The following is a 27415-nucleotide window of genomic DNA, read 5'->3' as shown; positions in this document are numbered from 1 at the left end:
CACTTTGTAGACCAGGCTGACCTCGAACTCAGAAATCCGCCTGCCTCTGCCTCCCGAGTGCTGGGATTAAAGGCGTGCGCCACCACGCCCAGCTCATGTTTCATTTTCTTGAAGCACACATAGCATCTGCACTGTTATTAGATGACCCACAAAGCTTGGGGTCAGACTTACCACAAGAGGTGGCAGGCCCTGGCTCAGAGATGCACTTCATCACTGTTATAAGCCTGCAGTTGCTGTAAGCCTGCAGTTATGTTGCTTGTGTTAAGCTGAGGGACTGGGGGCCCTCTGTGCAATCCTTTTGTAATTCTCCAAGACAGAATCACCAGAAACTGGGGGTCTCTCTCAGTCTTCTCATTGAAATACCCCCACACCCTCTTAGCTGCAGAGTATAGATGAAACCCTCGGAAAGCCTATGAACTATGGGGAATCAAGTCTCAGACCTAAGATAGGCTTCTCTGTACCTGCTGCTGGATGCCAGTACATTTTGTAGTTCAAACCTGCCTCTTCTAAAAACTTGAAAAGGAAACGAAGCCAGTTCTGTAGCTGGCATTTGGAGAACATGCCTCTGCCCCTCCGCTAGCCTTCCTGATAACCTTTGCTGGTCTTAATCTTAGTTGCTCGTTTAACTCCTAGGTCTCCGGCCTCCTAGAGGCTAAGAAATAGCTAGACTTAGATATTTGCAAGGGGGGTGGGGTGTGCTTCGAGACAGGGTTTCTTTGTGTAACAGCCCTCAGTGTCCTGGAACTCAGTTTGCACACCAGGCTGGGCTCGAACTCACAGCGATCTGCCTGCCTCTGCCTCTCAAATGCTGGGATTAGCAGCATGTGCCACCATGCCCAGCTTTAGACTTCAAACTTTTTAAGCTAAGATCTCTACAGTAAGCACAAGACCTAGCACTCAGCGAGGGATGCACTTCAAGAGGGAACTGTGCTGAGTTAATGAACTCAGAGGGCTTCCTAAGCTGACCTAAGTGACAGGCACAGGAGTCTCCATGACCCCGGAACCAAGGGTCAGAGCTGCAGAGGGACAAGGCTCACCTCCAGACAGGCCTGGGGGACCCAGGAGGGCACAGCATTGTCATCTGTCTGTCACAGTCTGAGTTGAGCCAGGGAGAGATGCAAATGCAGGCTAGCTGGGCTTCCCACCCCACCCCCTGTGCCCCCCGTTGCTCACTCCAGCTTTCTTTAGAATTATTAACAGAATCTCCTAAGACCATGTGGCTCCAAATCCTATCCAGTTCCTCTAGGATGCTACTCTCCCTCCAGACTATTCTGTCCCTTTTCATGTTTTATCTTTGCAAGAGCAATTCCAGCTTCCTGTTCGTCTGTTCGAGGCACCCCTGGTCCTCAGTTATAATTATGTCTGTGCTTCATATATGTATACAGTTTGCTGAATAAAGCAGGCAAAAGTCTTCTGAAATGTCATGAACTGACTCTAATGGCATGTATTCATTGGGTCTCCACATCCACACAACCAACTGTACATTGAACATATCTGGAAAAACAATTGAATGTGTATAGAACAAATGAGACGGTTTCTTATCTCCAGCCAAACAATATAGTGTGATATTGATTATAGTATTTACTTGATGTGGGGCATTGTGAGTAATCTAGAGATGATTCAAAGTATATGCAAGGATGTTCATAGACTATAAGCAAACACTACAGCACTTTATTAAGGTATGTAAGCATCCATGGTATCTGCAGGATCCAGAAAAGAGGTCCCATCCAGAGACTAAGAGGTGACTTAGCGGAATCCAGGCAGGCACAGAAAATAGTGAGGGACTCAGCCAAAGCCACTTTATAAGAATACATTGGGAGCATTATGAGACCCTCAAGATGTTGCTTTTAATGGTATTACTAATAATATCACAACCTAGATTGCTTTCTCCAGAAATAAGAGCCTTCCACTTTTTAATCTGACCGTTCAGAATTCAAGAACTAATTTTGATAGTAACCAAGTAAAGTGTAGTTAGGGGGATAAACCAACTCCAGAAATGCTTTGTTTCTGAAACTTCCTGTGTTTGTCTTCTTGCCTTCTCTTCACTGTTAAGTAGTAAATAGAGTAACTGAAACAGTACTGAGACTATAGAGTACTTTAGTATTCAGTACATATAACCGTACTTAAAGGTTGGCTGAGCTTGGTCTCTGGAGAGTCAAGAAGTAGCTCCAACCAGTAGGACCTTGTGACCTCTCAGTAACAAAGTATCGCTTGGATCTTTTTCAGAGTTCTCTGAAGAGAAGAGGCAGTAGGGAAATGTACAAAGAGAAGAAACTTGTTAACCAGGTAAGCTGAGTTTTTCATCCCAAAGTTCCACTCCTAACAAGAAGCTTCCCCCGCCCCCCTCTTTTAAATTTTTCTTTTGCCTTTAAGACACTAAAAACAAACAAACAAACAAACAAACCCAAAACACCACCCACCAGCACATTGGCATTCACTCACACCTTCACAGGGTGAACATTTTCTTACCACTTCCACATCTCCATCCTTTTGTATCTTCTTGCCCTGATAACCCGCTAGAGCTTTATAGGAAAGAAAACCTCCTAGCTTTGTGTGGAATTGAAGTGGAGATCGATCATCCGGGGTTCTGGCGGGTCTCCTAATTGCCAGAAAGTGTTGTGGCCATGAGAGTCATTCACATAGTAAAATAATACAGCCACTGGATGGTCAGGTCCTTTATCTACCATTGTTTTGTGAATGTGTGTGCTTTAAATGTGTAGCTGAACAGTGCCTTATCAACTCACCGAGAAGTCAGACATTCTAGCAGGAGAACTGGGAACATCCAGCCCTCTCTTACATGATACGGAGTCTTCCAAGCTCTCCAGCTGTTTTGAAGTTGCCTTTCTGGATTTCTTTTCTCTTTTTAAGATTGTTTTTAGTATTTGGTGTTTAAAAAGAACAAGGGTGTGATTGGTATATAGTTTCACCAGATTCTATAGCAAGAGGTAATTAGAGAGATACAATGGGTCAGGGGGACTAAGAGGGCATCAAGGGCCTGTCCCTGGAAACTCCCTCTTCATGATGCCCCTGGGCATCAGTTACTTTTTCTATTGTTGTGGTAAGAACACTTATTATGGCCAAGGCAACATACAGAAGGAGGAGGTGTTTGGGCTTATGGATCTAGAAGGATAAGAATGTATCAAGGTCAAGATTGGGAATCACCGCAGCAGGCAGGCAGGCGGCTGGAGCGGCAAGCTTAGAGCTCACATTTGAACTGAAGGCCAGAAGTAGAGAGATCTAACTCGGGGTGACTGTAGGCCTTTCCATCTCAAAGCCTTCCCCCCAGTGAGGCAAGTCCTCCAGCAAGGCCATATCTGCTAAGCTTCACCAGGCAGTGTAACCAAGTAGAGATCAAGTGTTCAGATGCTGGAGACTATGGGGAATATCTTATTTAAACTACCATACCCTGGCTCCTGTGTCCTCTAGAAATTCAGTGTTGTTCGAGAACTCAATAGAAGATTTAATTTTTCTCTTACCCCCGTGAATTCCCCCAATTCTTATTGCAGGATCCATTGATCAAAAGGGAATTAAAGACATCCCACTGCTGGATGCTTCAAATATCCTGAGTTTAGAATGTGTTTCTAGTTCCCTGTCTCTGGCCCAGCAAAGAGCTTTGTCCTCAACATGCAGTTACTGACCAATGAGGAGGTTGGGTATGACATGCCAGGCCCATGAACTGTAGCTTCTTGTATGTGCGAAGGCACTCCGTCTGTGTGGGGTTGCCCCACAGAGCCTGCAGGGTGATTAAGACAGGAGTTTCTGTTCAGCAGAATGGTGGAGTGGAACGTCCTGGGAACTGCAGGTCGGCCACCAAAACCCAAAGGAAGCTGGCACCGAGGCGCAAGGTAGGCAATGTGGGCAGTTGGCTTGCTGGGGTGCTGGCTAGGTGGCCGACTTGCAAGCCAAAGAATATATACCAGCAGCGATATATTTCTGTTGCTTGACAAGCCTTTCTGGCTGCTGGTGATGGTGCTGGTCCCTGTGTGTCTGACCCATGCTATGCTTGTTTTTTTGCTGCCCATAGTTGGAGTCATTTCCCTTGGAAAGATAGGTTCCACCTTGTGCTTCCCCTTGGCTCCTGAGACTTGAGCTTGATACTCCCAAGTTTAGGATTTAACCTAGACCCCTCCTCTAGAATCTTGGTAGAGTTTTCTAGAAGTCTTTGGTTTCAATAACAGCTGCCAGCTGTGGGATGTCTTTGTCTCATTAGGATAGGAGTAGACTCTTCTTCAGAACAGGCCAACCTCAGCTTCCCTTGGGTAGAGGCACCCCTTTCTCTCATGACCCTCACAGAGTAGTCGGTCCTGCTTCAGCTGTAGTGATATCAGGGAGTGAGACCAACTTCTTCACTACTTTCTTCATTTATCAGGCTTGAAGGTTCTCAAGTCTCTCCCTCCCTCTCCCTGTACCTCTCGCTGCTCTAGTCTGGTGGCAGGCCCTGTAGTATGCTGCATGGGTGTTGGTAGAAATGACAGCATGCTTTATCACGCATCAGAGTGCCTGCTTTTTGGAGTTTTCTTTCTTCAAGGAAAAGAAGACTGGAGAATGATGGATCTTCAGATGATCTGCAGACTGGATACTCTTTGGGCTAATTGTGGCATTGATGATGTTGCTGTCCTTGGTCTAGGTTAAGGGGGAGAATGGTGCTGGAGATTACTCCTAGGAGGTGATGGATGGTGGAAGTATGAGGGTCAGGTTTTCCAGAAGCCAGGATGACTGCAGGGCTCTGTGGGATGCTCTGCTTGTATGAGCAGGTGATGACCAACACGTGGGAGCTTTTGAGTCTCAGACCTTTCACAGATCCCTCCTTCTCAATCACTTTTCACCTTGGTCCCAGGAAAGATTGCTGAGAGCTCCCGACCCACGCTTCCGTTTCACAACAATTGCTTCCCGAGTTGGGTAAAATGTCTCTGCCCCGCAATGGTACCAAGGCCTCACATGGGTTACAGGAGATGGCTCTGCACTTCCCTTGGTCTGGCCCTCTTGAGCCTCAGGCTAGGGGCGGCAGAGAATGGGTATCTGGTTGAACCATACTCTTGTCAGTAGTCTCTGCTGAAGGATTCATCTGCCTTAGAGGTAGTGATGGGGTCATTTAGGCGATTTTGGTGACACTCTGGTCACCCAGGTAAGGATAGATTGAAGCCTTTCGCTCTCCCAGTTCCTGTATTTAACTCTCACGTGAATTTAGTTATAGAATGTATTTTCAACCCGTCTTTATTGCTAAGTATTGTAGCTTTCTGCAAACTCGATGTAAACAGTGAGGAGCTGTCAGTGTGTGTGTGTGCACATCTTTGTCTAACAGGGAGCTAGGAACATGATTTTCATTGTGTTACTTTACAATGTTCTGAGAAATCAGAGCTGTCTGAAAGTATACACCAATGGCTGCTACTAAGCAAATATTCAATAGACACTGGATAGATGGATGGATGGATGGATGGATGGATGGATGGATGGATGGATGAATGGATAGATGAATGGATGGATGGATAGATAGATGGATGGATGAATGGATGGATGGATGGATAGATGGATGGATGGATAGATGAGGGAAGGAGCAGGTGTGCATTCGTTAGTGTCAGGATCAGGCACACTGTGTGTCCTTACAACTTTTGCATGAAATCCTGAGAAAGAAATTACAGCCACACAATCTATGGACCCATTTTGCTAGTGGTTAAAAGAGCAGAGCAGCTGGGCATGGTGGTACTCGTCTTCAATCCCAACACCCAAGAGGCAGAGACGGTCAGATCTCTGTGAGTTCAAGGCTAGCTTGGTCTAAGAGTGAGTTCACTTGGCCAGAGTGAGTTCCAAGACAGTCAGGGCTACACAGAGAAACCCTGTCCCCAAAACCAGAACAAGAGAAGTCATGGAGTTAGTTATGGAGTTCTTTTGTTTTGTTTTGTTTGGTTTTGTTTTGTTTTGTTTTTGTCTACCTAACCAAAACTAAATCCTTAGTGTGAAAATGTTCAGAACTCGAAGACTGTGACCTCTGTAGATAACTCTCCATAGTACACAGAGGGTGTGTGTTGTGGAAGAGGTCCTAGGGGACAATGATGGACCACACATAGGGTACATTAGGCCCCAGGGGACGCTCTGCACATCATGCTTTCTGCAGTTGTCTGGGTCACTGAGTTCTCCTTCCGTGAGTCTGTCTGTGGTCAGGGAGAAGCAGGCAAGACACTAAGCAAGCAGTTTCTATATCTCAGTGCCAGATGGCTTTGTGCTGCCAGGATGTGACAGAGAAATAGCTATGGTTCTCTGAGCTCGGGGACTTCATAGTGCCTCCCAGACAGCGGGGACACAAACAGCCATGCACAGAAGGCTGACGTGTCTACCACGTGGGTGACAGCCTGGACAGCCACCACTCAGCAAGTCTCAGAGCAGGTGTCAACACACTCTCCATGTGATGGGGGTTAGGGAGGCTTTGCAGGCCTCAGTACTGTCCCCATCAGTTTAACAGGACTGCTTTGTGAAATTCACTGTTCGTATATCCTGAACACAAAAGATACACAATCCCGTAAGCCAAGACAGTATAGATTACTTGAAGGCCTGGGACCCAGGCTGAAAAGGTAGCTGACTTTCTTAATGTGTCCTGGGCAGTACTCTGGATTCCCTGGTATTCTGTTGAGAACTACTTCTCAGATTTTCAAACACTTAGCTTCTTTCTCTGGTCTCTGTTTAATTTCCTGCTGTGTCACAGCAACCAAAACAGAGGACCAGAACAAAAGGCTCCAAAGTGGCTCTAGCCCGGCAAGGAGCCCAGATGTCTTCACTTGTACTAACCAAAATGTCCTAGATGTCAGGGTGTGTTCTCATGTGGCACCTCAGCTTGGAAAGCTCTGAGATGCCGACTACGGCCTCTGTCTTCATGTCATTTGGGGAGTCTTGAGGAAGGACACATGCCAAGTGGAATGATGAATTACCCCGTCTCAGCTAGTCAGTGGAAAAGCTAGGCTCCAACTTATTATTATTATTATTATTATTATTATTATTATTATTATTATTAGAGTTGTTCAACCTCACTGTCCTGGTGGAACCTTCTGGATTTTCAGACATCTGAGGGACATTTACAGTGGCCACTGGGTAGATGTAGTCCCTGAATCCTGTTAGCTTTACTGTCAGGTTTTGATGAAGGACTTTGGTGACTTGCTCAGAGTGCTGCTGATGTACCAGGCTGGATCTGCAAAGTCACCACTGGCCACCATGTTGCGAATGGATCTTAGACTTCATTAACTTTCCCCTTCTTCATTCTTCTTCATGTTTAACTTGTGTGATGGTTTCTGTGTTGCATGGTCTTCCCCAAAACTAACTTTTAAGCTTCTTGACAAAGCAACAAACTATGGGTCATTTTAGGGTTCCATCTGCAAAGACTCCAAGACTCACTGCTGCTCTGGCATGGCGCCTCTCTTTCCACAAGCCAGCAGCACCAACAGGAAGAATGGGTGTGTGTGTGTGTGTGTGTGTGTGTGTGTGCGCGTGCATATGTGTGTGTATATGTGTGTGTATGTATGTATATGTGTGTGTACATGTGCATGCATGCGTGTGTGCATGTGTGTGTGTTAAGGGTAAGGTGTGAGGGGACCATAAAAAGCACACATTTGGTATTTTCAGATAACCCTCCCTCGGGCTATTCTTGCCTGGCAGGATGACAGTGCGGATTTGAAGTGTCAGCTTCAGTTTGCCAAAGAGGAAGCTTCCCTGATGCGCAAAAAGATGGCCAAGTTGGGGCGGGAGAAGGACGAGTTGGAGCAGGAACTGCAGAAGTATAAGTCCCTCTATGGTGATGTGGACAGTCCCCTCCCAACAGGGGAGGCTGGTGGTCCCCCCAGCACCAGGGAGGCAGAGCTGAAACTGCGGCTGAAGTTGGTGGAGGAGGAAGCCAGCATCTTGGGCAGGAAGATCGTGGAGCTGGAGGTGGAAAACCGTGGCCTCAAAGCAGAGATGGAAGACATACGGGTTCAGCATGAGCGCGAGGGAACAGGCAGGGACCACGTGCCAAGCACTCCTACCTCACCCTTCGGAGACTCAATGGAGTCCTCCACGGAGCTCCGCCGGCACCTGCAGTTTGTGGAAGAAGAGGCTGAGCTGCTGAGGAGATCCATCTCTGAGATTGAAGATCACAACCGGCAGTTGACCCATGAGCTGAGCAAGTTCAAGTTTGAGCCTCACCAGGAGTCAGGGTGGCTTGGGGACGGTGTGTCTAAGGGCCCCGCGGCCAGCGTTCCCCTACAGGAGGAGCTGAAGTCAGCCAGGCTACAGATCGATGAGCTGAGCGGGAAGGTACTGAAGCTGCAGTGTGAGAACCGGCTGCTACTGTCCAATGCCCAACGGGGTGACCTCGCCGCACATCTGGGGCTGCGCGCTCCTAGCCCCCGGGACAGTGACGCCGAGAGTGACGCGGGCAAGAAAGAGAGCGATGGGGAGGAGGGCCGCCTTCCCCAGCCAAAGCGAGAAGGCCCTGTTGGTGGGGAGAGCGACTCAGAGGACATGTTTGAGAAGACCTCGGGCTTTGGAAGCGGAAAGCCGTCGGAGGCGAGTGAGCCATGCCCGGCAGAGCTGCTAAGGGTCCGGGAGGATACCGAGTGCCTGGTGACCATAAAGCTGGAGGCCCAGCGGCTTGAGCGGACTGTGGAGCGCCTCATCTCTGATACAGATGGTTTCATCCACGACTCAGGACTGCGGGGCAATGGATTGGCCTCACCTGGAGTCCAAGGCGGAGGAGGTGAGGGCAACAGCCTGAGTGAGCCCCACTTGTTGGAGACCATCAATGTGAGGATGAAGGCTTTCAGGAAAGAGCTGCAGGCCTTCCTGGAGCAGATGTCCCGGATTGTGGATGGTCTCTCGCCCTTATCCCACCTCACAGAGTCATCCAGCTTCCTCTCCACTGTGACTTCTGTGTCCCGGGACTCCCCCATCGGGACCCTGGGAAAGGAGTTGGGCCCAGACTTGCAGGTAAGGGGGCTTCCAGCCTTGCCTCCCTGCTCCGTCTCGTTCTTCCTCCTCCTCTTCGCTGGCATTGCTGCTCTAGGGCTCGCACTGCTTACGGCTGCTTGGTTTTAAGTTCAGACCTGCATTGTACTAAAGTCTCGACGTCAACTAAATCCTTTCTCTTGGTTGGTTTCTTTCTTTTGTTCGTTTTTTTTTTTTTTTTTAATTTTGTTTTGTAAGTTCGTTTTTTATTTCCTTGTTCCTTCCCCTGTTTTCTTCTACCTTAATCGCACCACTATTCGTGGTTTAGAGGGCCTTTCACGACAAGGCCACGCCCAGTGGAGGCGCTAGGGACGGATGCAGCCTTCCATTGCACCTCTCTTGGTGTCTCAACTAACCAGCCACCCTGACGAAGAAGCTATGAGGAGTTTCAAACAAAATACCGACTCCCATCACAGTCAGGACACTTAGACTCAGTTAACAAGCGCCCGACTCCCTCTGGTTTATCACCAGAGGGACAAGTGCTGTTCTGAGAAGTCTCAGGCATCCCAGGCCCACCCACTCCCTCTGGAAGATAATCCGGGATGGGGGAGAGGAGCCAGTTCTGAGGAGGCTGGTTTTGAAGGAAAACCCCGGCTGCGGCTGCCACTCGCTCCTGCCGCCCTCCCTCGCCGCCCAGGGTGAGGGCCAAGGGGAGTTTCGCCCTGGGTGCATGGCCCAGCTGCTGCCCCGGACTGTGGCTTTGGCTGCTCAACCCACAAGTAAGGAAGGCAGAGCCTCTTCCCCGTGTCCTTCATGGGTAGTGTGCCTGTGTCCCCATTGCACGTGTCTTATATCCAGTGTTACGCATACCCGCCCCCTAGATCTGCTTTCCACATTAGTTCCTCCTTTCGCTCATGCCCATTCTAGTTCTGTTTTGTTCGCTGTTTGCGTTGATTTCTTTTCTTTTCTTTTTTTAATTCACGCTCTTCTCTGTCTGGTAGTTCTTTCCATTGTCTACCCACTTCGTGTTTTACCCTCCACCTCCTCCAGTTTTTACCTACCCCTTTGTCTTCTATTTCCCATTGAAAAATTAAAAGCAAAAACGAAATAAATCCCCTTCATGCACCTAACAGTCCAAACTGAGAGAGCAGCTGGAATGGCAGCTCAATCAGGATCGAGGGGACGAGCGAGAGGGCCTGAGTCTCCGAGCCACTCGGGAGCTGCACCGGCGCGCGGATGGGGATTCCAGGAGCCACCACGGGCTGGGAGGCCAGAGCTGTTTCAACCTAGAGGTAAGTGAGCTGCCGGGCTCACTGCTGGTCGTTCACCTCCCTTCCCTGAGTAGGTGCTTCATGACCTGGGGGGATTAATTCTGGACTCACAGGCCTGGGATAGGAAGAGCTGAGCATGTATGCATATAGCAAGCAGTATGCAATTTAACAGAAGCAAGCAGAATCACCATCTACTTGTGGAGAGAAGCCCCCATGAGGGGCAGAGACTGGCAGAGCCCGTGGCCCTCTAGGAAGAGCACCCCCTGTCACATTTTCTTTAATGTTTCCCCAGTACAATCTTTGGACAGAGTTAAGTATATCCACTTTAAACTGCAAGTTAGGCGATCCCCTCGGTTTTATAACTAAAATGTAACAGAGTAGCCACATACTGGAGCTATCCATTTCCCCATGGATTTCGTGAGTTTTAGTGTCTCAGGACTCTGAAACTTTCACAAGAAAGCCTCTTTGTTAGCCTGTACAGCACACAGGGAAGGCCTCTATCCCACAACGTTGGTAGTTGCTTGAGGAGGCACAAATGCACACTTTTCAAATGGCTCCAGGGTGATTCATCACCAGGACAGACACCCAGGAAGACACTTTCTCCAGCCTTTGATGAGTGGTGTACCACTCATCTATTCCTATCAGAGGCCTTTTGAGCCCCAGGGCTCTAGGCTGGATATGCATTACCAGCTTGGTCTCCTGAGCAAGACTCTGAGCTGTTTTCCCTCTATGCCATGGGTCCAAGTTCTGCTCTGCTCGCCTCCTGGGCTCCCGTGGTGAATCTCAGGAGATTCCTTAAGCTGTGAGTGGGGACTGCCTCTCCAGGTACCTCATGCTTCAGACAGCACAAAGGAGGGTTAAGAACAAAGGATAGAGCGGCCCAGGTCACTTCCTAGTCTTTGGGTGCCACGGTTCCGCAGCACGTGGTAGTCAGTCAGTGGTCTCTTCCTGTGATGGACTATTTAAGAACTGGATCCCCTACCTCCAGAGGCTGGTTATTGTCGCATGTCCTGGCAAGAGAAGGTCTGTAACCCTCACCTCACCTTGGTCCTGTTGATACTGAAGTGACAGCAGGGTGCTGCACTCGCAGACATCACAGTGTTCAGGAACCAGCCACAGTGTTGCAGAGAGAACATGGAATTGAATCAAATACAGACGGACAGTCAGTCTCCAGGAAGGGTAGATGAGTAAATCTGGAAGGTGACGTAGCACCACCACCAGCACAGCACAGAGAGCCTGGGAGGACACACCTGATCTTCAGACTTGACTCCCTTGTTCTGTGGATGACACAAATGAGGCCTTTGAAGAGACCAACCCTCCCCATTCCTCTCAAGACAGTGCTGTGGAACAGAATTGAGTCCAGAATGGTCTCAGCCTGCTCCAGGGTTCCAAGACAGCAGGACCAGGCAGCCCAGAGCTTATACTATCCATGGCTGTATTTTTGGCTACCATTCAATGACTTTAGCATAGTACCATCATTCTCTCAAATATCTGTCCAGGTTCCTTTCAGTGGTATATACATATTTTAAAGGAAGAAATGAGAAAATGGAAGACGGCCAGGACAAGGGAGATGTTTCCTAGAAGGGGCAAGAACCATACCTCTTCCCTTCACAAAGGAATAGGAAAGGGTCAAGTATGTAAACCTTTAACTTTTTGGGAGCCTCTGATCCTGCTGTAGTTTTTTTTCTTTCTTTCTTTTGTCAGAAGAGTCCTTTCTTGTAGGTCCTCCGTTGGGGAGGCTGCCCATCCTGGTTTGATGTGTCACTCTTGCTGGTCGCAATCCCATAGTCTTGCTGGTCGCAATCCTACATTCTGCTAAGGGACCGTGCAGTGGGGAGATTCCAAGGAGCAAGGAAAGCCCCCCAATGACAACCTCCCTCAATTCCCTGCCAGCCATGGAGGCAGCATGAAGCTCCTAGGAGTGAGTGGGGCGTCCCCACTACAGAGGTGCTCTCTCTGCACCACAGAGGTGCTCTGTACCACAGAGGTGCTCTTCACTGTAGACTCCAGAGTCACTGGGGAGGGAGTGTAAAGCAAACAAGGACACTTTTTTTGTTGTTATGCTGGGGTTGAACCCTGGGCCTTGTACATGCTAAGCAGCTACTCTACCCCAATCCCAGTGTAGACACGGATCTAGAGTGAGGCCTGGCTCACAGCTCGGATGTGCCCTGCTGGCAGATGTCTCTGCCCCCTCGTGTGTTGCCTTTTAAATAACCACCGCCAACGTGTACCTGTGTGTAACCCTTATTTAGCGCTCTGCCTTGAGGTCTTAGGGGGAAGGGGTGGGAGCCATGGGTAAAGCCCAGCATCATAAGAACCTCTTTCAGAACTTAGGTGGAAGGGCTTTTTAAAAGGATCCGTTCCTCCAGCCCCATTTGTGAGGCGCCTTTGTTAGTTTTGGCCTTCAGAGTGCTGCTATTCGGGAGCCAGAAGACAGAGGGCAAGTTGCTACTTTGGAAGATCAAATAATTTTGGGGGGCCGCGGGGGGGCCTGGGTTTAAGCTATGATTACTGCTAGTAACACCAGTGACAGTGTTGCATGCAGCAAGGGGGAAAAGGAAAAGTCCACTCAGTAGATAGCAAGCACGTGCCATATGGATAGCCTGCTGTATGGCTATAGACGGCCGGCAGTTCAGGTGCCGCACTTCACCAAACCCAGGAAAGGCAGGGTGTGCCTGAGTCAGCATATTCCTGAAAACAGAAGTCAGAACCCATCCATGCCTGTGAACTCACGAATGCAAATGCCAGAAACTAACAGCTGAAAGGGTTAGGAGACATTAGATTCAGAGGGATGGATATTCCTGTCACCTGTCCATCCCTGAGCATGCTGGCGGTGGGCTCCTGCTGTGCTCTGGACTCTTCTCTGCCAAGAGACTCGTTCATGTTAAGAGCGTGCATTGTATGGAACATTTCATGTGGAATGTGCAAGGCACCTTAAAAATAGGCCTGCGAAGTGGCCAGGCACAGACACTGGTCAGGTTTCATATCTAAATGAAACCAAGCCTGCACCCAGAGGATCGAGTTTCTGAGTCAGGCTCTCAAAGGGCTCTTCTTACTCGCTCCTCCTCCTCCGCCTCTTCCTTATCCCTTAATCACGGAAGCACACAGTATCTGTGGTGCCCCACGTCTCAGCTGTGAAATGCCAGTCCCAGGAAAGCTACTTGGGGTTTATGCCAAGTATTTGAACATGTGTGGAGCTCATCTACTGAGTCTGAAGGAAGTGGTGGAGAGAGTGTCCAGGATAGAAGGAAGTCATGGTCCAAGTAGCTGTAGAGTTCTTCTATATAAGTGCTCGTTGGTCAGCAGACGGATCACAGTTTTCTCTTTGCTCTTTGTCCCTAAGCCTTGGAGTAATTTATAAGGTGCTTTATCTGGGGCTGACCAGAAGGTCAGCAGTGTGGATGAGTGGGAGATGGAGTCTCTGGTGGGAGGAGGGTGGGTATCAGAATGCTGACACCAGGCAACGGAGGCCACGATGCCAAAGCTACTGTCTCTGCAGCTTCTGAACAAGTGGGTCTGGAGTTTGCTTAAATAAACTGACTATAGAAAAGCCAGGATAAGTTCATTTGTAGGTACTGATCGAAGTAGGTAAGTGACCAAAGGAAGGTTTTTAAATTCAAACCTCGGGGATCTGGTGATGAAGAAAAGTATTAATTGTTCTACAGGAAATTGTGTCGTCTGAAAATGTCCCCTAAGTGTATGTGATTGTTTGCAGTTGTGTGGCAGTAGGCGGGATTTTTGACCATTAGCATGTTTGTACTTTGTTCTCTGTAACACTGGAGTGACCACAAGTGTTCGAGTATTTCATTAGAAAAAAGGACAGTGCATGGAAAGGCACTTGAAAGAGCAAGACTCTTAAGTGCTCGTGGTCTGCCCAGACAGCTGAATTTTCGCAGATGACCTCAAGGTTCTCCATGTGACCCTGCACAAGTATGGCTCTAACAGAAAGGTGTGCGATCAATCAGATGTTGATGAAGAAATAGACTTATTGCTTTATAGTATTTTAAGTATTTATTAAGATTAAAACTAAAGTAATATAAGATTGAACATATCTGAACTGAAACCCAAAATGCCCCCAAAGTCTGAAACTTTTGAGGACCTACAAAACTCCATTAATAGAAAATTCCATACTGTGCAGCATCATGCACAGAATTATTCAAAACACGGTATAAAATTAGCCTTAGACTATGGGTGTAAGGTACATATAAAACATAAATGAATTTTATATTTAGTTCCCAGTATATCTTGCTATATGTTTTTCTTAACAGTGAACTGGGTTGGAATGGTTTATGTCTAACAATACAGTATATTGGCTAGTATCTAATACACTGAAACTCAGAGAGAGTTCAGATTCCGAAGCCAGCACCCAGATCCCTGAAACAAGCTTATAGACGCCACCCGAGCTGCAGATTCCTGCTGTGACCCCAATGCTGTGGGTGGTGCCCAGCATAGGAAATACCCAGTCATGCTGTATAAAACATAAAGCATACCAGGCTGGAGAGATGCCATAGCAGCTAAGAGCACTTGCTGCTCTTCCAGAGGGGCTGAGTTTGGTTCCCAGCACCCACAATTGGGTACCTCTCAACCAAGTATAATGCCACTTCCAAAGACAATGACACCTTCTTCTGGCTTCTGCAGACACCTTCATACACAGGTACACATAATTCACACAGGCACACAAATATAATTATATATACACACATATATGTATATGTGTATATATATATATATATATAAGTTTGAATAGTGAATTCTCCAGAATCTTTACTCCAAAGTGGACAGAGAGCAGTGTCCAGCCTTTAGACATGTGGCTTTAGGTGGCAGTTGACAGAAGTGGGGACTATTCAATTCGGTAGCTCCAAGGTAATAGGAGACAGTGCAGTGGCAGGGATGTTTGATTATCAATGAGACAACCATTTGCCTACAGGTTGGTAGGCAGCCATGAGGAACCTGTGTACCAGCATGGGCAGTGGGTAACAAATAAGATTATCAACTGATTCAGCTTGTTGGGCTTGTTCCAGATGGGCATGAGGAAAGAGTAAGATGTTGTTATGGAAGGTGGCACATACTGAAAATATACTAAGCCATTACAATCGTACATAGCCATAGGCCTCTAGAAGAGCCGTGTCCTCAGTGAAAAGTAGAAATGAGTTAAAGGCAGCAGAAGGAGCCCACAACATGCCTTTATTACAGTAGCCCACTATAGTTCCCAGTTTAAAAAACCACCTAGCCAGGCAGATGTAATGGCACAGTTTCTGAAACCTAGAGGCAGAAGCAAGAGGATCTCTGTGAGTTTGATGTCAGCCTGGAGTACATTGAGAATTTGAGAGATTGCCAGGGCTGTGTAGAGAGACCCTGCTTCCCGCCCCCCCCCCAGACATTTTTTTTTTAAGATTTATTTATTTATTATACGTAAGTACACTGTAGCTGTTTTCAGACACACCAGAAGAGGGAGTCAGATCTCATTACAGATGGTTGTGAGCCACTATGTGGTTGCTGGGATTTGAACTCTGGACCTTCGGAAGAGCAGTCGGGTGCTCTTACCCACTGAGCCATCTCACCAGCCCCCGACATTTTTTTTCCATGTAGCCCTGGCTATCCTGGAACTCACTCTGTAGACCAGGCTGGCCTCGCACTCAGAAATCCGCCTGCCTCTGCCTCCCAAGTGCTGGGATTAAAAGCGTGCGCCACCACTGACCAGCTAAACACGAACATTTTGCTTAAATTTTAATGATGCCTCCAATTCTTCTTCCAAAAGTAATGACAGATGTCTCTTTCGTGTCCATTTGGCCATGAAGTGAAAGCTTTATCAATAAGAATAATCATACAGATTCCTCGACCTCCTTAGGAGCATAGTGAGCATTAACAGATCTGTGCAGTCCCTGGACGTGGTATGGCACAGAGAGGCCCTGGAAGGAGCTCCACCTATAATAACCCAGGGCATTCAGGGCTGTGCCGTGGGATTAGAGAAAGGCACCTGTGGTTGGATAGAAAGATCTCCAAAAGGCAAGCATATGGACAGATTAGTAATGCAACCGAGAAAGACCCCAGATGGCTCAGTGAAGTGAGTCTTGGAGACCAGCTGTGTGACAGTGGCCTTGGTGGACTAAGGTGTCATCACCAAGTCCTACTTGAATGGTATAAACCACTTAGAATCTACTGAGGTAGCAGAGTGCCTTCCTGTATGCTCAGGAGTTTCTCAGCCTGGCTAATGGTTGTTGTAATTAAAGGTCCCCACTTAACCTGCTTCATCTTGAGACACAGGGCAGTTCAAGTAGACACAGAGCCCAGAGCAGCAGGACGCCTCTGGGGGAAGCCCTAGGGAGGTTGCTGTGGTCACTCCACTGCTGCAGCTGCTGTGCTCCCATGTGTGTCACCTTGTCCAGATGTGTGTCCTGCGTCATCACGTGAGGCCGAGTTCTCGCTTGCACTAAACCCTTCCTTTATCCTGCCAATCAGCTCAGGGGCTCCCCAGTCTTACCTGAGCAGAGTGTGTCTGTAGAAGAGCTACAGGGTCAGCTCGAGCAGGCGGCCAGACTCCATCAAGAGGAGACAGAGACATACACAAACAAGATTCGTAAGGTAAATATCCCAGGAGGGTTCCAGCACGTCCGCTCTGTGCGTCTCGGAGCCCCCTCAGGAGCAGGGCTGCGATGCATTTGAGAGTGATGCTGTTTGTCGCAGGCAGGTGCCAAGACCCATAGGCATCTCCACAGGTCACTCGGCTGAGAAGGTCCCTCTTAGATGCACCAGAGAGAACCTGTCCACCTATCTATTACCTAGCACACTTCTCAGTCGGGTAGTCTCTCCTAATGCACAGAGGTGCCAACCTAGAACATTCCAGAGATGCCTTGAAACCACAGAGAGTCCCAAACTTCTCATATGCATGCAGTTTATTCCTCTACTGTTTCTTTCTTTGTGGGTCACGCACGGTAGAGCGGAACAGCAATAATAATCGTAAAGTCAAACCACGATAACAATACCCTCCAGTAAACATTATTTGGATGGATGAATTAGCTGTTTGATTTCCTCTTCCATATTTTTGGATCATGATTGACCAGCAGATAGCAATCCACAGAAAACAAAAGCCTTGGAGAGGGAGAAACTGTAGTTTCGGGAACAATCTTCGGATCTAGTTTAACTCTCCTGCAACCATGCTGGTAAACTACCACGAAACAAGGGCGTTGAATGTAACCAGGCAATAAATATGTCTGTCACTAAAGGGAGTTGTCCAGTAGAAACATCCCCCTAAACTGTTGTCTTTAAAAAAAAAAAACCCTGCCACTAATTGAGGTATGGCCTGATTAACTTGTAGTTATTTTTAAAGTTACGAGTCACAGGCTAATTATCCTCTATCCACTGAGGGATTCCCAGATCCAGGTGCTCCTGCCCTGGGCCTCCGAGGACACTGCCCTGCCACTTCATATCTAATTAAATTGTGAGCCAGGATCTAGACGCAGAATTGCCACAGTTCCTCTTCTCCCCTTGTGTTCGCTCTTGGAAGAGAGCTGTAGCTTCCAGAGAAAACGGAACAGAGCAGTTGGTGTTGGATAATTTACCTTGAAGCTTCAAAACCACATATACTGCGTAAATGAATAATTTGCTATATCCACGAATTTGTTTTGGCTAGGAATATGTGCTATAGGGCTAGACCTCTGTGGTGGCTGAGGCCAAGAGTTTTTTTAAATGGGTCACCGGCATATTTAGTCAGCGCCTGCTATACCTTGTAGCTCACAGAGGGCAGAGCTGAACGCCAGTGTCTCCTGCTGTGCTTTCCCAGTTGCACAGTCCTGCCCAGATGTTTCCTGTACAGGTGAAGAATCCCATACGGTTACAAAAGAGAAGGAATTATGTAAGAGAGAAGTCTACCCCTCACCAATGTGGTGCACACACAGACACATATGCACACACATGCCTGCAGGCATTGCTCCTCCTCAAAAATGGTTTGAAAAGTGAGACAGTTGCTGGAGACGCTGGTGACACAATGGCAGAGTCTCTGCAGTATATAGCACTTGGGCTTTCAATCAAGGAATGAGTTGAAAAAGATGTCAGAGGAGGAGCTGTTGCCTTTTAGCTCCTTCAGATGGGACAGGAAGTTCTCTCTCAATGTCGCCAGAGGACAAAAGGCCAAGCTCGGAGCTCAAGAGACACCTAATGGGCCAGAACAAATGAAAGCAGACAGAGAGGCCTGGAGGGAGGCCCACAGGTCCCCTAGGTGTGGGCTGGGTGCTGCAAGTTTCAGGAGAGCACTCACAGGCCCAGCTCCCTGAGCGATGATGCTGGTCCACAGCCTTGTGGGAGTAGATGCTGTTGCCTTTGCCCCCCCCCACCCCCCCACCCCCCCCACCCCCGAGGTAGCTGCAATTTCCTCAGTCAGGAGAACGCAGTGGGGAGCTGCAGGGCTGGATTTCGAGAGCGCCAGGTTGTTCCCTACTCCATGACGTCGTGTCTGTATGGGGATGGCCAGCGTTTCGACTCTGAGGTCCTGCCAAGGTGCTGTGTAAACCAGTGGTCTTTCTTCTTTATCCTGCTTGAGATGCAACGTGGAACAGGTGTTATGACCATAGCCACACTGCACAGCCACGTAGACCTTCTCAGAGGCCATCAGCGTGCATTGAGCACATCGCCCTTGGCGCTGTCTCCACCGGGAGTTGTAATCCAGTGGTTCCTAAGAATGAATCTGGCAGTTGATGGGGAAAAACCACTTTCGTTTTGGTCTGAGTGTTGAGTCAGGCAAGGGTAAGGGCTGCCATTCTAACCCTTATTTCTGTTTGGTTCGGCAGTCATTGCTTTCCTGTCTCACTGCCACGACGATGTAGGTTATCCTTGAGCCTTTTTCTGCAAAATAAGACTTTATTTGCACCCCTTCGCTTAATGCCAGCACATAGTAAATTGCTTCCTGCTTGGAAGAGTTCCATATAAGTATTTTCAAAACAGGACTTAGCCATGTGTGGTGGCCTGCGACCATGGTTCCAGCTACTTACAAGAGATTTGCTTTTAGCCCGGGAGGGCAGTCTGAGGGAAATACTGAGACCCTGTCTTAAAAGAGAAAAAACCTTGAACAGGACGTTAATGTAGAGATAGAGATAGGTGATTCTTTAAAGATGCTTTGGTTTCCCTAAGCCGTGATCACATTTAATGTGAAAGCAGGTTATCACATTTGCTTAACACAGTTGAATCCTATATGCTCAGGGCTGCTCTAGTTTTCTGGTGCATGGTAGGTCTCTCATTGTCTTGGAAGTCTCTACCAGGGCTTGAGAGAAGCCAGAGACTACAGGAAGTAAGACGTAGATTTCTAATTCTTTTCTTCTCTGTCATTGTAATGATCCTGTGTGCCGAGCACAGGCACACAGGGGAAATGAGGTTTCCTTACACGGCATCTGAGTCAATCGCAAACATGCACCCAAGTAGCGTTTTCCTGATGGGAGGATGGAGATTTCTATTAAGCACTGAGAGGTCGGCAGCGAAGAAGGTTGTAATGCCTTCTTCCCTTTGAAACAGTGCTTGCTGCTACCTCACAGAATTCATGAGCTCGCTAATCACCCTTACACTTAAAAGGATTCCCACGTTTCACATCTCCTGCGCACCGTAAAGCTTGGGCAGTAGGTAGGCTACTCTAGAGAACCTTGTTTGGGTTTGGATGGCACATCGGATCGACTGCTTTTCACAGCATCTTTTTGATTCTGTTCAAGATGGAGGAGGACCACCTCTACGCCCTGCGGTGGAAGGAACTGGAGATGCACAGCCTGGCCCTGCAGAACACCCTTCACAAGCGGACGTGGAGCGACGAGAAGAATCTGCTGCAGCAGGAGCTCAGGTCCCTGAAGCAGAACATCTTCCTCTTCTACGTCAAGCTCAGGTGGCTGCTGAAACACTGGCGCCAAGGGAAGCAGATGGAGGAGGGAGGAGAGGATCTGGAGGAGGTAACGCCTCCCACCCGCCCAGCCCCTTTAGTTTGCATCTGTTGTGTCTTTGGCGCCCACCCCCACCCCACTGCCATATCTATCGTGTCCCTTGCTTTTATTTATCTTTCCACCTCAATCCAAGCTACAGAAACGGAGTGGCCTGTCCAGGCACACGCAAAAAACGACCTGAGTGTTGGACTTGGACTTGGGTCTAAGAGTGTCCCCATCTTTAATCCCACCCTGGAACAGTTCTGCTCACACATCCCCGTTGTTGTGGAGAGATGTCAGTCTCTGAGGTCATCACCCAGGTGTCTTCGCTTCTCAGCCAAGCTCGGTGGTTTATAAAAGCCTGGTACACAAATGTTTCTCGGCCTTGCACATCCCACATACTGAGTCCACCCCTCAGCTTTGTAAGGATTCCTTCTAAGCCTTCCAGGGGTCATTCTGTCACCTCTGACATCTGTACCCGTTTACCCGGTGCGTCGCAATTCCTAGATTTAGAGAGCAGGGTTTGTTGCTTTCCACTAAGTTTCATTTCCATAGAGAGAGCAAGGTTGGTTGGTCAATGAGTGTCTCGCATGTATGTGTGTGTCTGTGTACCATGTGTGTGCCAGCAGCACCCAGCAGTGGGTGTGGGGTCCCCTGGAACTGGAGTTATGGATGGCTGTGAGCTGCCATGTGGCTGCTGGGAACTAAAACCAGGTTCCTCCTTGCAAGGGCAGCAAGTGTTCTTAGCCTCTGAGCCATTTTCTTGCCCCTTAGGATTTTGCTTTCGAAACAGGATTTTTGGTATGTAGCCTAGGCTGGCTTTGAACTCAGGATTCTTAGTCCTCAGCTTCCCAGTTGCTGAGATGACAGGTGTGGGCCACCTTACTCGGTACTGACCAACCCCTTACTGCCCAAGTGAGTGCCCTGTGGCTTTGCATGTCCTGTCCCCCAATCTCACTTGCTGGGCAGCCTGAGCAGCCACACAGGCCTCTAACTCAGCTGTTTCTGTGTTGTGAGAACTTGGAGCCCTTTGAGATGCCAGAGCCTTTTGTCTGCCTTTGAGTAAACAATGCATGCCATTGAAGTTACCCCGAGAATGCCAATTCTCTCTCCTCAGATTGAGGAACATCCTTAAAAATTAATTCAACCAGGTTCCCAGGACCCATGCCATGGAAAAACATGGTTAAGCAAATCCTAGACGTGGCTGTGAAGTTTTTTGCTAAGGAATACACTGGAATTCCTCCTCTGTCATTCACGTCGTAATTTACAAAAAAAAAAAGTTTTCATGAGTTCTTTTCTAATAAATTGAGCACCCTTCCTAGACTGCTTAAATGAAAGAAACGCAGGGAGTGGAATGGGCCTCTTAGTGGAAAAGACGGAGAAGGACTTCATCACTTCCAAGGTGAGCAGTTACCCCAGCAGGCCATGCATAGTTCTAGTGTGAGGCTTGTGTAAGACCAGGTGTTTATAACTAACTAGTCTTGGCTACTCATAATGAGACTCCGTCATATTTGAATAGTTGGTCTGTAAAACCAAAGAATATAGTCGAAGTTAAGATCATTATGCCTCCTGGTTTTCAGAGCGAACATCCAGAGAATGTACCTGGGCTTGCTGAGCTGGGAGTCCAGGGGGTTCACCAGACAGATGGGATAGACCAGGAGGATGCTGACCGTGGCTGTGGCCTTCCCATGGGAGAGCATGCCCCACACTCCCTGGTACAGATCAGCGAACACGGATCACGGCTGCAGAGTTCAGACGGGGGACCACTTAACAAACAGGTAGGTGCCTAGCTCTCAGGCCAGCATTCTGTACACCCAGGAGGGAGACGCTCATCTTATTCCAAATGCTGATGTTCCTGGGTGCGCAAAAGTCCTCGGCTGCCTCTGATGACCTTTTGGTATTGGGGAGAGAATTGGAATGTCACCAGATGTCCTGACATGCCTTTCTTTCACTCCCATGTTAGCTCGTCTATTCATCTGGTTAGCCCATAGCTTAGAACTGTAGTTAGATCAGGTCTATTGAATACCTGCCTCCTTGGACCCAGAAAATTGGTCTCAGAATGAAGACATTCAATAGGCAGAGCTCTAAGAAGAGAGAATAATTGTTTTTATCATAGAGAGGTAACAACCTTGAAGGGCTTTTTGGTTGGTGTTTAACTGAATAGTCATTGCCAACAGCACTGCATTGGTAACATATTTTATAAGGAAAAATAAAGAAGTATTTGTTTAAATTCCCATCATGCACAAAGTATTTCACATCTCTCTGACCACTTGAAGCACACAACATGTATTTACATGGTGACACTTTGGACAAATTACAGAGTGTGTTAAGAGGAGTGTAGATTAAATATTACTAAATGGTTAGTGTCACCGAGGACCACAAACAGAAACTCCAAAAGCCAACTCCCCTTACAACCCCACATAAACATTATTTTTATCTATCTATCTATCTATCTATCTATCTATCTATCTATCTATCTATCTATCTATCTATCTATCTAATGTTCCTAAAACAAAGTAGTGTCTGTATTTGGAGACTTGAAATCCTGAGAGATCTCTGAGTACTTTCTGACCCTCCTTGGCTTCTCAGAGAGTTCTGACAGGAAGCCTGGATTCCTCACCCTGGCTGCCTGCTTGCAGGGGTAAGGGTGCAGGTTTTGGCACTGGGCATAGCCCAGCCTTCCAGCCACAGGCATTGTGGTTTACTCCTGCCATGTGCTGTAGCTGCTGTTTCTTTCTCACCTGTCCTCTCAGCCCAGAGTTGTGTGGGTCAAGTGGGAGTTGGCTGTCGATAGCAATTTGATGCAGATTCCAATGTGAAAACGGTGGTCTTTGGAGTGCAGGCTAAGAGGATAACTGGGGTTCCTCTCAGCGCTTTCTCTTCTTCACACACAAATCAGAACAGTTGTCTGTACCCCACCCACCTTCCTTCTCCCTCGAGCCTGTGAGTCAGGATGGAGATAATAACTTTCAAAGGAACCTCTCCTCACACTCACCAGGAAGTGCGTCAGTGTGCCAGAATCCCCAGGGAGATTTGAGGTCATGGAATAAGTTTTCCAGCAGTGATCTAGTTAGAGACTGGAATGGTACAAGCTATGAATAAAGCTTTAAACGTAGGCATTTTATTGATTTGAAAAGAGGTATTGTCATCAGTCGGAAGTGTCTCTGACTGGCTCCAATCAATACTTAGACAGAAACCTGTCAATATGAAGACCATGTGGTGAAGCCTTTCCCAGGAGAGCACCCAAACGCTTTGGAGAAAGGAAGAGATGTTAACACATCTGGTTTTCTAAATAGTCATGGAAAATGTTACCCTGGGAGTGAAAAATAATGTAAAGTCACCCAGCCGGAACCACCCATCAGTGTGTCTGAATGTTTATCTCCCCCTCGCCTTCTGTGGCTTCTCTTAAAAGTAGGGCAGACATGTAAGTTTCCACTGCATACGGCGTGCAGGATGGGCTAGTCGGGGAGTGCGCATGTCAGAATCAGCTCTGCGTCTCCATCAGCCTGAAGTCAGGAAAGGGAATGTGCGCGCAGTGCCGTGTGCGCAGTGCCGTGTGCGCAGTGCCGTGTGCACAGTGCCCTGTGCGCGCAGTGCGGACTGGTAAGCCACAGCTGGTTCATTGGGCGTGAACATTTTCCATCAGAAGCTATGCCGCTCTGGCAGTGGTGTGGTTAGTAGCCGGCCGGGCAGCCTGAATGCAAGAGCCACGACGTGTGTTTTTAAAAGCTGCTGTGCAGAACCATGGCCTCTTCGAAGCCCAGGGGGAGTGATAAGTAGCGTGGGAAACATGGCCAAACGGCGTCCCCGAGGTTCAATAAGCAACTAGCAACATTTTCCAGCCCCAATCTTGGATTGGTGTTTTGCTGCAGTTCCCACCGTGGAACCCTGTCGACGGCAACATTTATCAGGTCTGGAGGAGTTCAGTATCGCAGGTGTCCACTCACGTTGAGAACAAGAAGCACACTTCATCAGGTTGGCAAGCATTCGGTTGTGCCAACATCCCCTGCTTCCCAGTCTTTAGTGACACAATCCCATGGCAGTTACCTCGTTCTCAAGCATCTTCTTGGCTGCTGAGGTGAGAGCAGGGGAAAATCGGCTCAGCGGTTCCCGACGAGCTCAGGCCTGCAGCTGCCCAGTGGCCATGGCTGAGAATGCTTGCTGTACTTTTTAGTGATTACTGAAATGGAGGTCTGATCACAGGTTATTCATGTGGCCAACACTACCCTATGGTCCCAGGGCAAAACAAAGGAGGTGGCTTTGATGGCTAAAGAGAGAACAGTTCATGTGGCAAGCCTAACATAAGATTCATGACAATAGTGGAAGAAACATGACTTCATGTTGATCTCTGAGACACCTTTCACCATACTGCTAGAGTCCTTTGTCCCCAAAGCTGGCCTTCCCTCAGCTAATAGACTTCGTTGTTGTTGTTTTAAAGAGTTATATATTTATTTTATGTATATATGAGCACACTGTCACTATCTTCAGGGATACCAGAAGGCGGCATTGGATCCCATCACAGATGGTTGTGAGCCACCATGTGGTTGCTGGGAATTGAACCCAGGACCTCTGGAAGAACAGTCGGTGCTCTTAACCACTGAGCCACCTCTCCAGCCTGCTAATAGACTTTGACTATGCTGCCTCTCTGTTTGTTTTTCTCCAAGATAAAGAAAATTCTGGAAAGAGCCCTTCTAATGAGATTAGCATGTCAGAACAATAAGCCACCACTCTAACCTCCTTCCCCCCAGCTCTGGGGATTACATACCTATGACCACAGTACTCAGGAAGGCTGAGACAGGAAGATTTCAAGTTAGAGACCAACCTGAGGTACATAGCTAGTCTCTAAAAACAAACTTCAATGACAGAGGATGTCGATGTAGTTCAGTAGTAGGGCACCAACCTAGAAAGCACAGGGCCCTGGGTTCACTTCCTGCTCCTTCCCAAAAAATTAATTCTTTAACAGCTTCCCTTCTTGTGCCTTGATAGTACATACATTTGGGGGGGGGGTTGCACTGCGACCTGGCTTATTCTTTAGATCCTATAGCTTCCCTAGGAGTCAGACCAGAGCAAACTAGACCAGAGCTCACGATCACACACAGTTGGTTTGTGGTGTGTCTTTTGTTGGTTGCTATTGTCTCCAGAAACTGCAGACACAGGTAAAAATTTTAAGGTACTTAGTAAAAGGGCTCACCCTGCCCCCCCCCCCAGCCTCCCTCCCAGAATGCACCACACTCAGTAGTTTATAACATACCTCCCACAAGGAAGGCAGGTCCTAGAGCTCTCTGGTCTGTGGCTTAGATAACCAGCTAGCTGATTTTCCTCAGGCTTGTCCTGATTCCTCAAGTGAGACTATACATGCGGAGTTATTACATATTATTAGCCGATAACACAGTGTAACCTACTAAACGTGTGTCTCTTTGATAATCCCTCAGCCACCTGATTTTATTCTTGGCGGCGGGGGGGGGGGGTACGGGGGACACTCTTAGATCGTAGACCGAGCGCCCTCCTGGCCACGAGCCCCTGGCACATTCCCAGCCAGAAGGCAAATGATGTCTGTGTGAGTATCATTTCTGGAAGCTCCCACCGTAGATTATACTTTCAAGGTCAGTCTTCAGCGGCCCATTCTCTTTTATCTGTGGAAAGATAATGGCTTCAGAAAAGAATGCTGAATTTAATCTCCCTGTAACAATGGCGGTGGGAGTGACCAATGGCTCCTGTAGGGAAATAGTGCTGATCCATGGATCTATCATTTTAAGGACTTGTTTGGGATTTCCTGCCAATAGCCGTGGACTGCCTGGAATTGATACTGTCTGCTTTTATGGAACTTCACATGAGCTCCCTTCTGGAAATCTTTGTCCAATAGAAACTGGCCCTGCGTGGATCAGGCAGGCAACCAGGGCAGCTCCCTCAACGCTGTACTACCCTGCCTGTGTGGACAGCTGAATTAAATAGGGGCTGAGGCCATCAATGCCGTGTTGTGCCTGGCTCTTTGTCCCCTCATCATGGCAGATCAAAGGATCTCATTCGCCTTTTGATTAAGCCTGTTCTCAAAGGTAATGGCTTAGAGGCAGGCCAGGCAGTGCTGAAGATGGCTCCATGTGATGCAAAGGTCTCGGAAATCTCAGATTCTGAAAAAAATAGCTGGTATTGCCCCATAAGTAACTTGTTACACCACCTTATCCATACTCCTGCCTCACTGGCTATGAACAGTACCACAGGCTCGGAAGGCACTCTGGGTGACTGAAGGCCAACCTTGAAACCATCAAGAAAAGAAAGATCCATGAGTACAGACTTCTTTGGATGTTAAAGTGCCACAGCACCCAGCACAGGTGAGCTGTGAAGGACCAGAATGTCCTTAAACAAAGGACCAGGAAATAATAAGGTTGTTGGTATCATCCAACGAGTCTGAAAAGACTGTGGTTTTGTTTTTATTTTGTTTTGCTGAAGTTAAAACTGGATTGAAATGCACAAACAACAACAAAAAAATTGCATAGTTGGACTCTGGCCCAAAAAATTCAGAAGGTTCTTGTGTGCATATCATCTTCCAGATCAAGAAGTCTTTCTGGACCAGAGTCTTCCCTCTGTAGACCTGGCTGGCCCTGAACCCACAGAGAACTCCCCGGGGTTGATATATTTGATATATTTAACCTTCCTTTGGATGTCCTCTCATTTTACCCCGACACTGGTCCCAGCAAGAGGCCTCAGAACAGACCTGAGAAAGGGGAGGCCAGTTTCTCAGAGACAGGATGGATTCTCCCAACAAAATGAAAAGAAAACAGCTGGGCTCAGTGTACTGTAGAGGTTTACATGTTTCTGGCTCCTGTTGCCTGTCCCTGGTGGAGACAGACGGAGGTTACAGTCTGGAGAGTGGGACTTGCTGTACCTCTTTGCTCTGAACTTTCGTTCTTCCTCTCTCTATAAAGTGCATCAAGACTGTAGGAGATATAAGAGCTATGATGAATAAGTTAGGGCACACACCGGCACATACGAAATGTTAAGTAGGGGCTACAGAGACAGCTTCCCAGTTAAGAGCACTACCTGCTTTCCCAGTGGACCCAGGTTCGAGTCCCTGTACCCACATGGTGGCTCACAACCATCTGCTAACTATGCATGCAGTGCATGGAATATATTCAGACTAAGCAAGACACGTATAAAATAAATAAAATTTAAAGATAAGTTGTAAGTAGTAGTGGCTATTATTATTATTGAATGACGTGGGCATCAAGAACTTTTAGAAGAACCAAGTCCATCCATGGCGTCAGAGTCTCCAGAAATGTTGACATGGTGATGTGAGTTTATGACAGAAGCTCCCTGGCTCCCTGCTATCCCAGTTTAGGGCTCCTG

The 27415-nt window shown here is 47.9% G+C and overlaps 1 protein-coding gene across 7 annotated transcripts in view; it reads left to right on the top strand.

The window, feature by feature from the left end:
* Mtcl1 (microtubule crosslinking factor 1) overlaps positions 1–27415 on the top strand; it is a 111423-nt gene that overhangs the window by 60589 nt on the left and 23419 nt on the right. For 2 of the 7 annotated variants that reach the window (XM_021149621.2, XM_029471429.1), the window contains exons 4-9: positions 2227–2286; positions 7642–8949; positions 10041–10199; positions 16638–16760; positions 19871–20101; positions 21652–21849. In XM_021149621.2, coding sequence (XP_021005280.1) covers positions 2227–2286; positions 7642–8949; positions 10041–10199; positions 16638–16760; positions 19871–20101; positions 21652–21849 — 2079 coding nt within the window. Of the gene's footprint in view, positions 1–2226; positions 2287–7608; positions 8950–10040; positions 10200–16637; positions 16761–19870; positions 20102–21651; positions 21850–27415 lie in introns of all 7 variants that reach the window. The other 5 variants (XM_029471426.1, XM_029471428.1, XM_021149619.2 and 2 more) reach the window with 3 other exon arrangements.

This window comes from Mus caroli, chromosome 17, assembly GCF_900094665.2.
Source record: "Mus caroli chromosome 17, CAROLI_EIJ_v1.1, whole genome shotgun sequence".
Taxonomy (NCBI): domain Eukaryota; kingdom Metazoa; phylum Chordata; class Mammalia; order Rodentia; family Muridae; genus Mus; species Mus caroli.
This window is presented reverse-complemented; position numbering and strand designations above follow the sequence as displayed.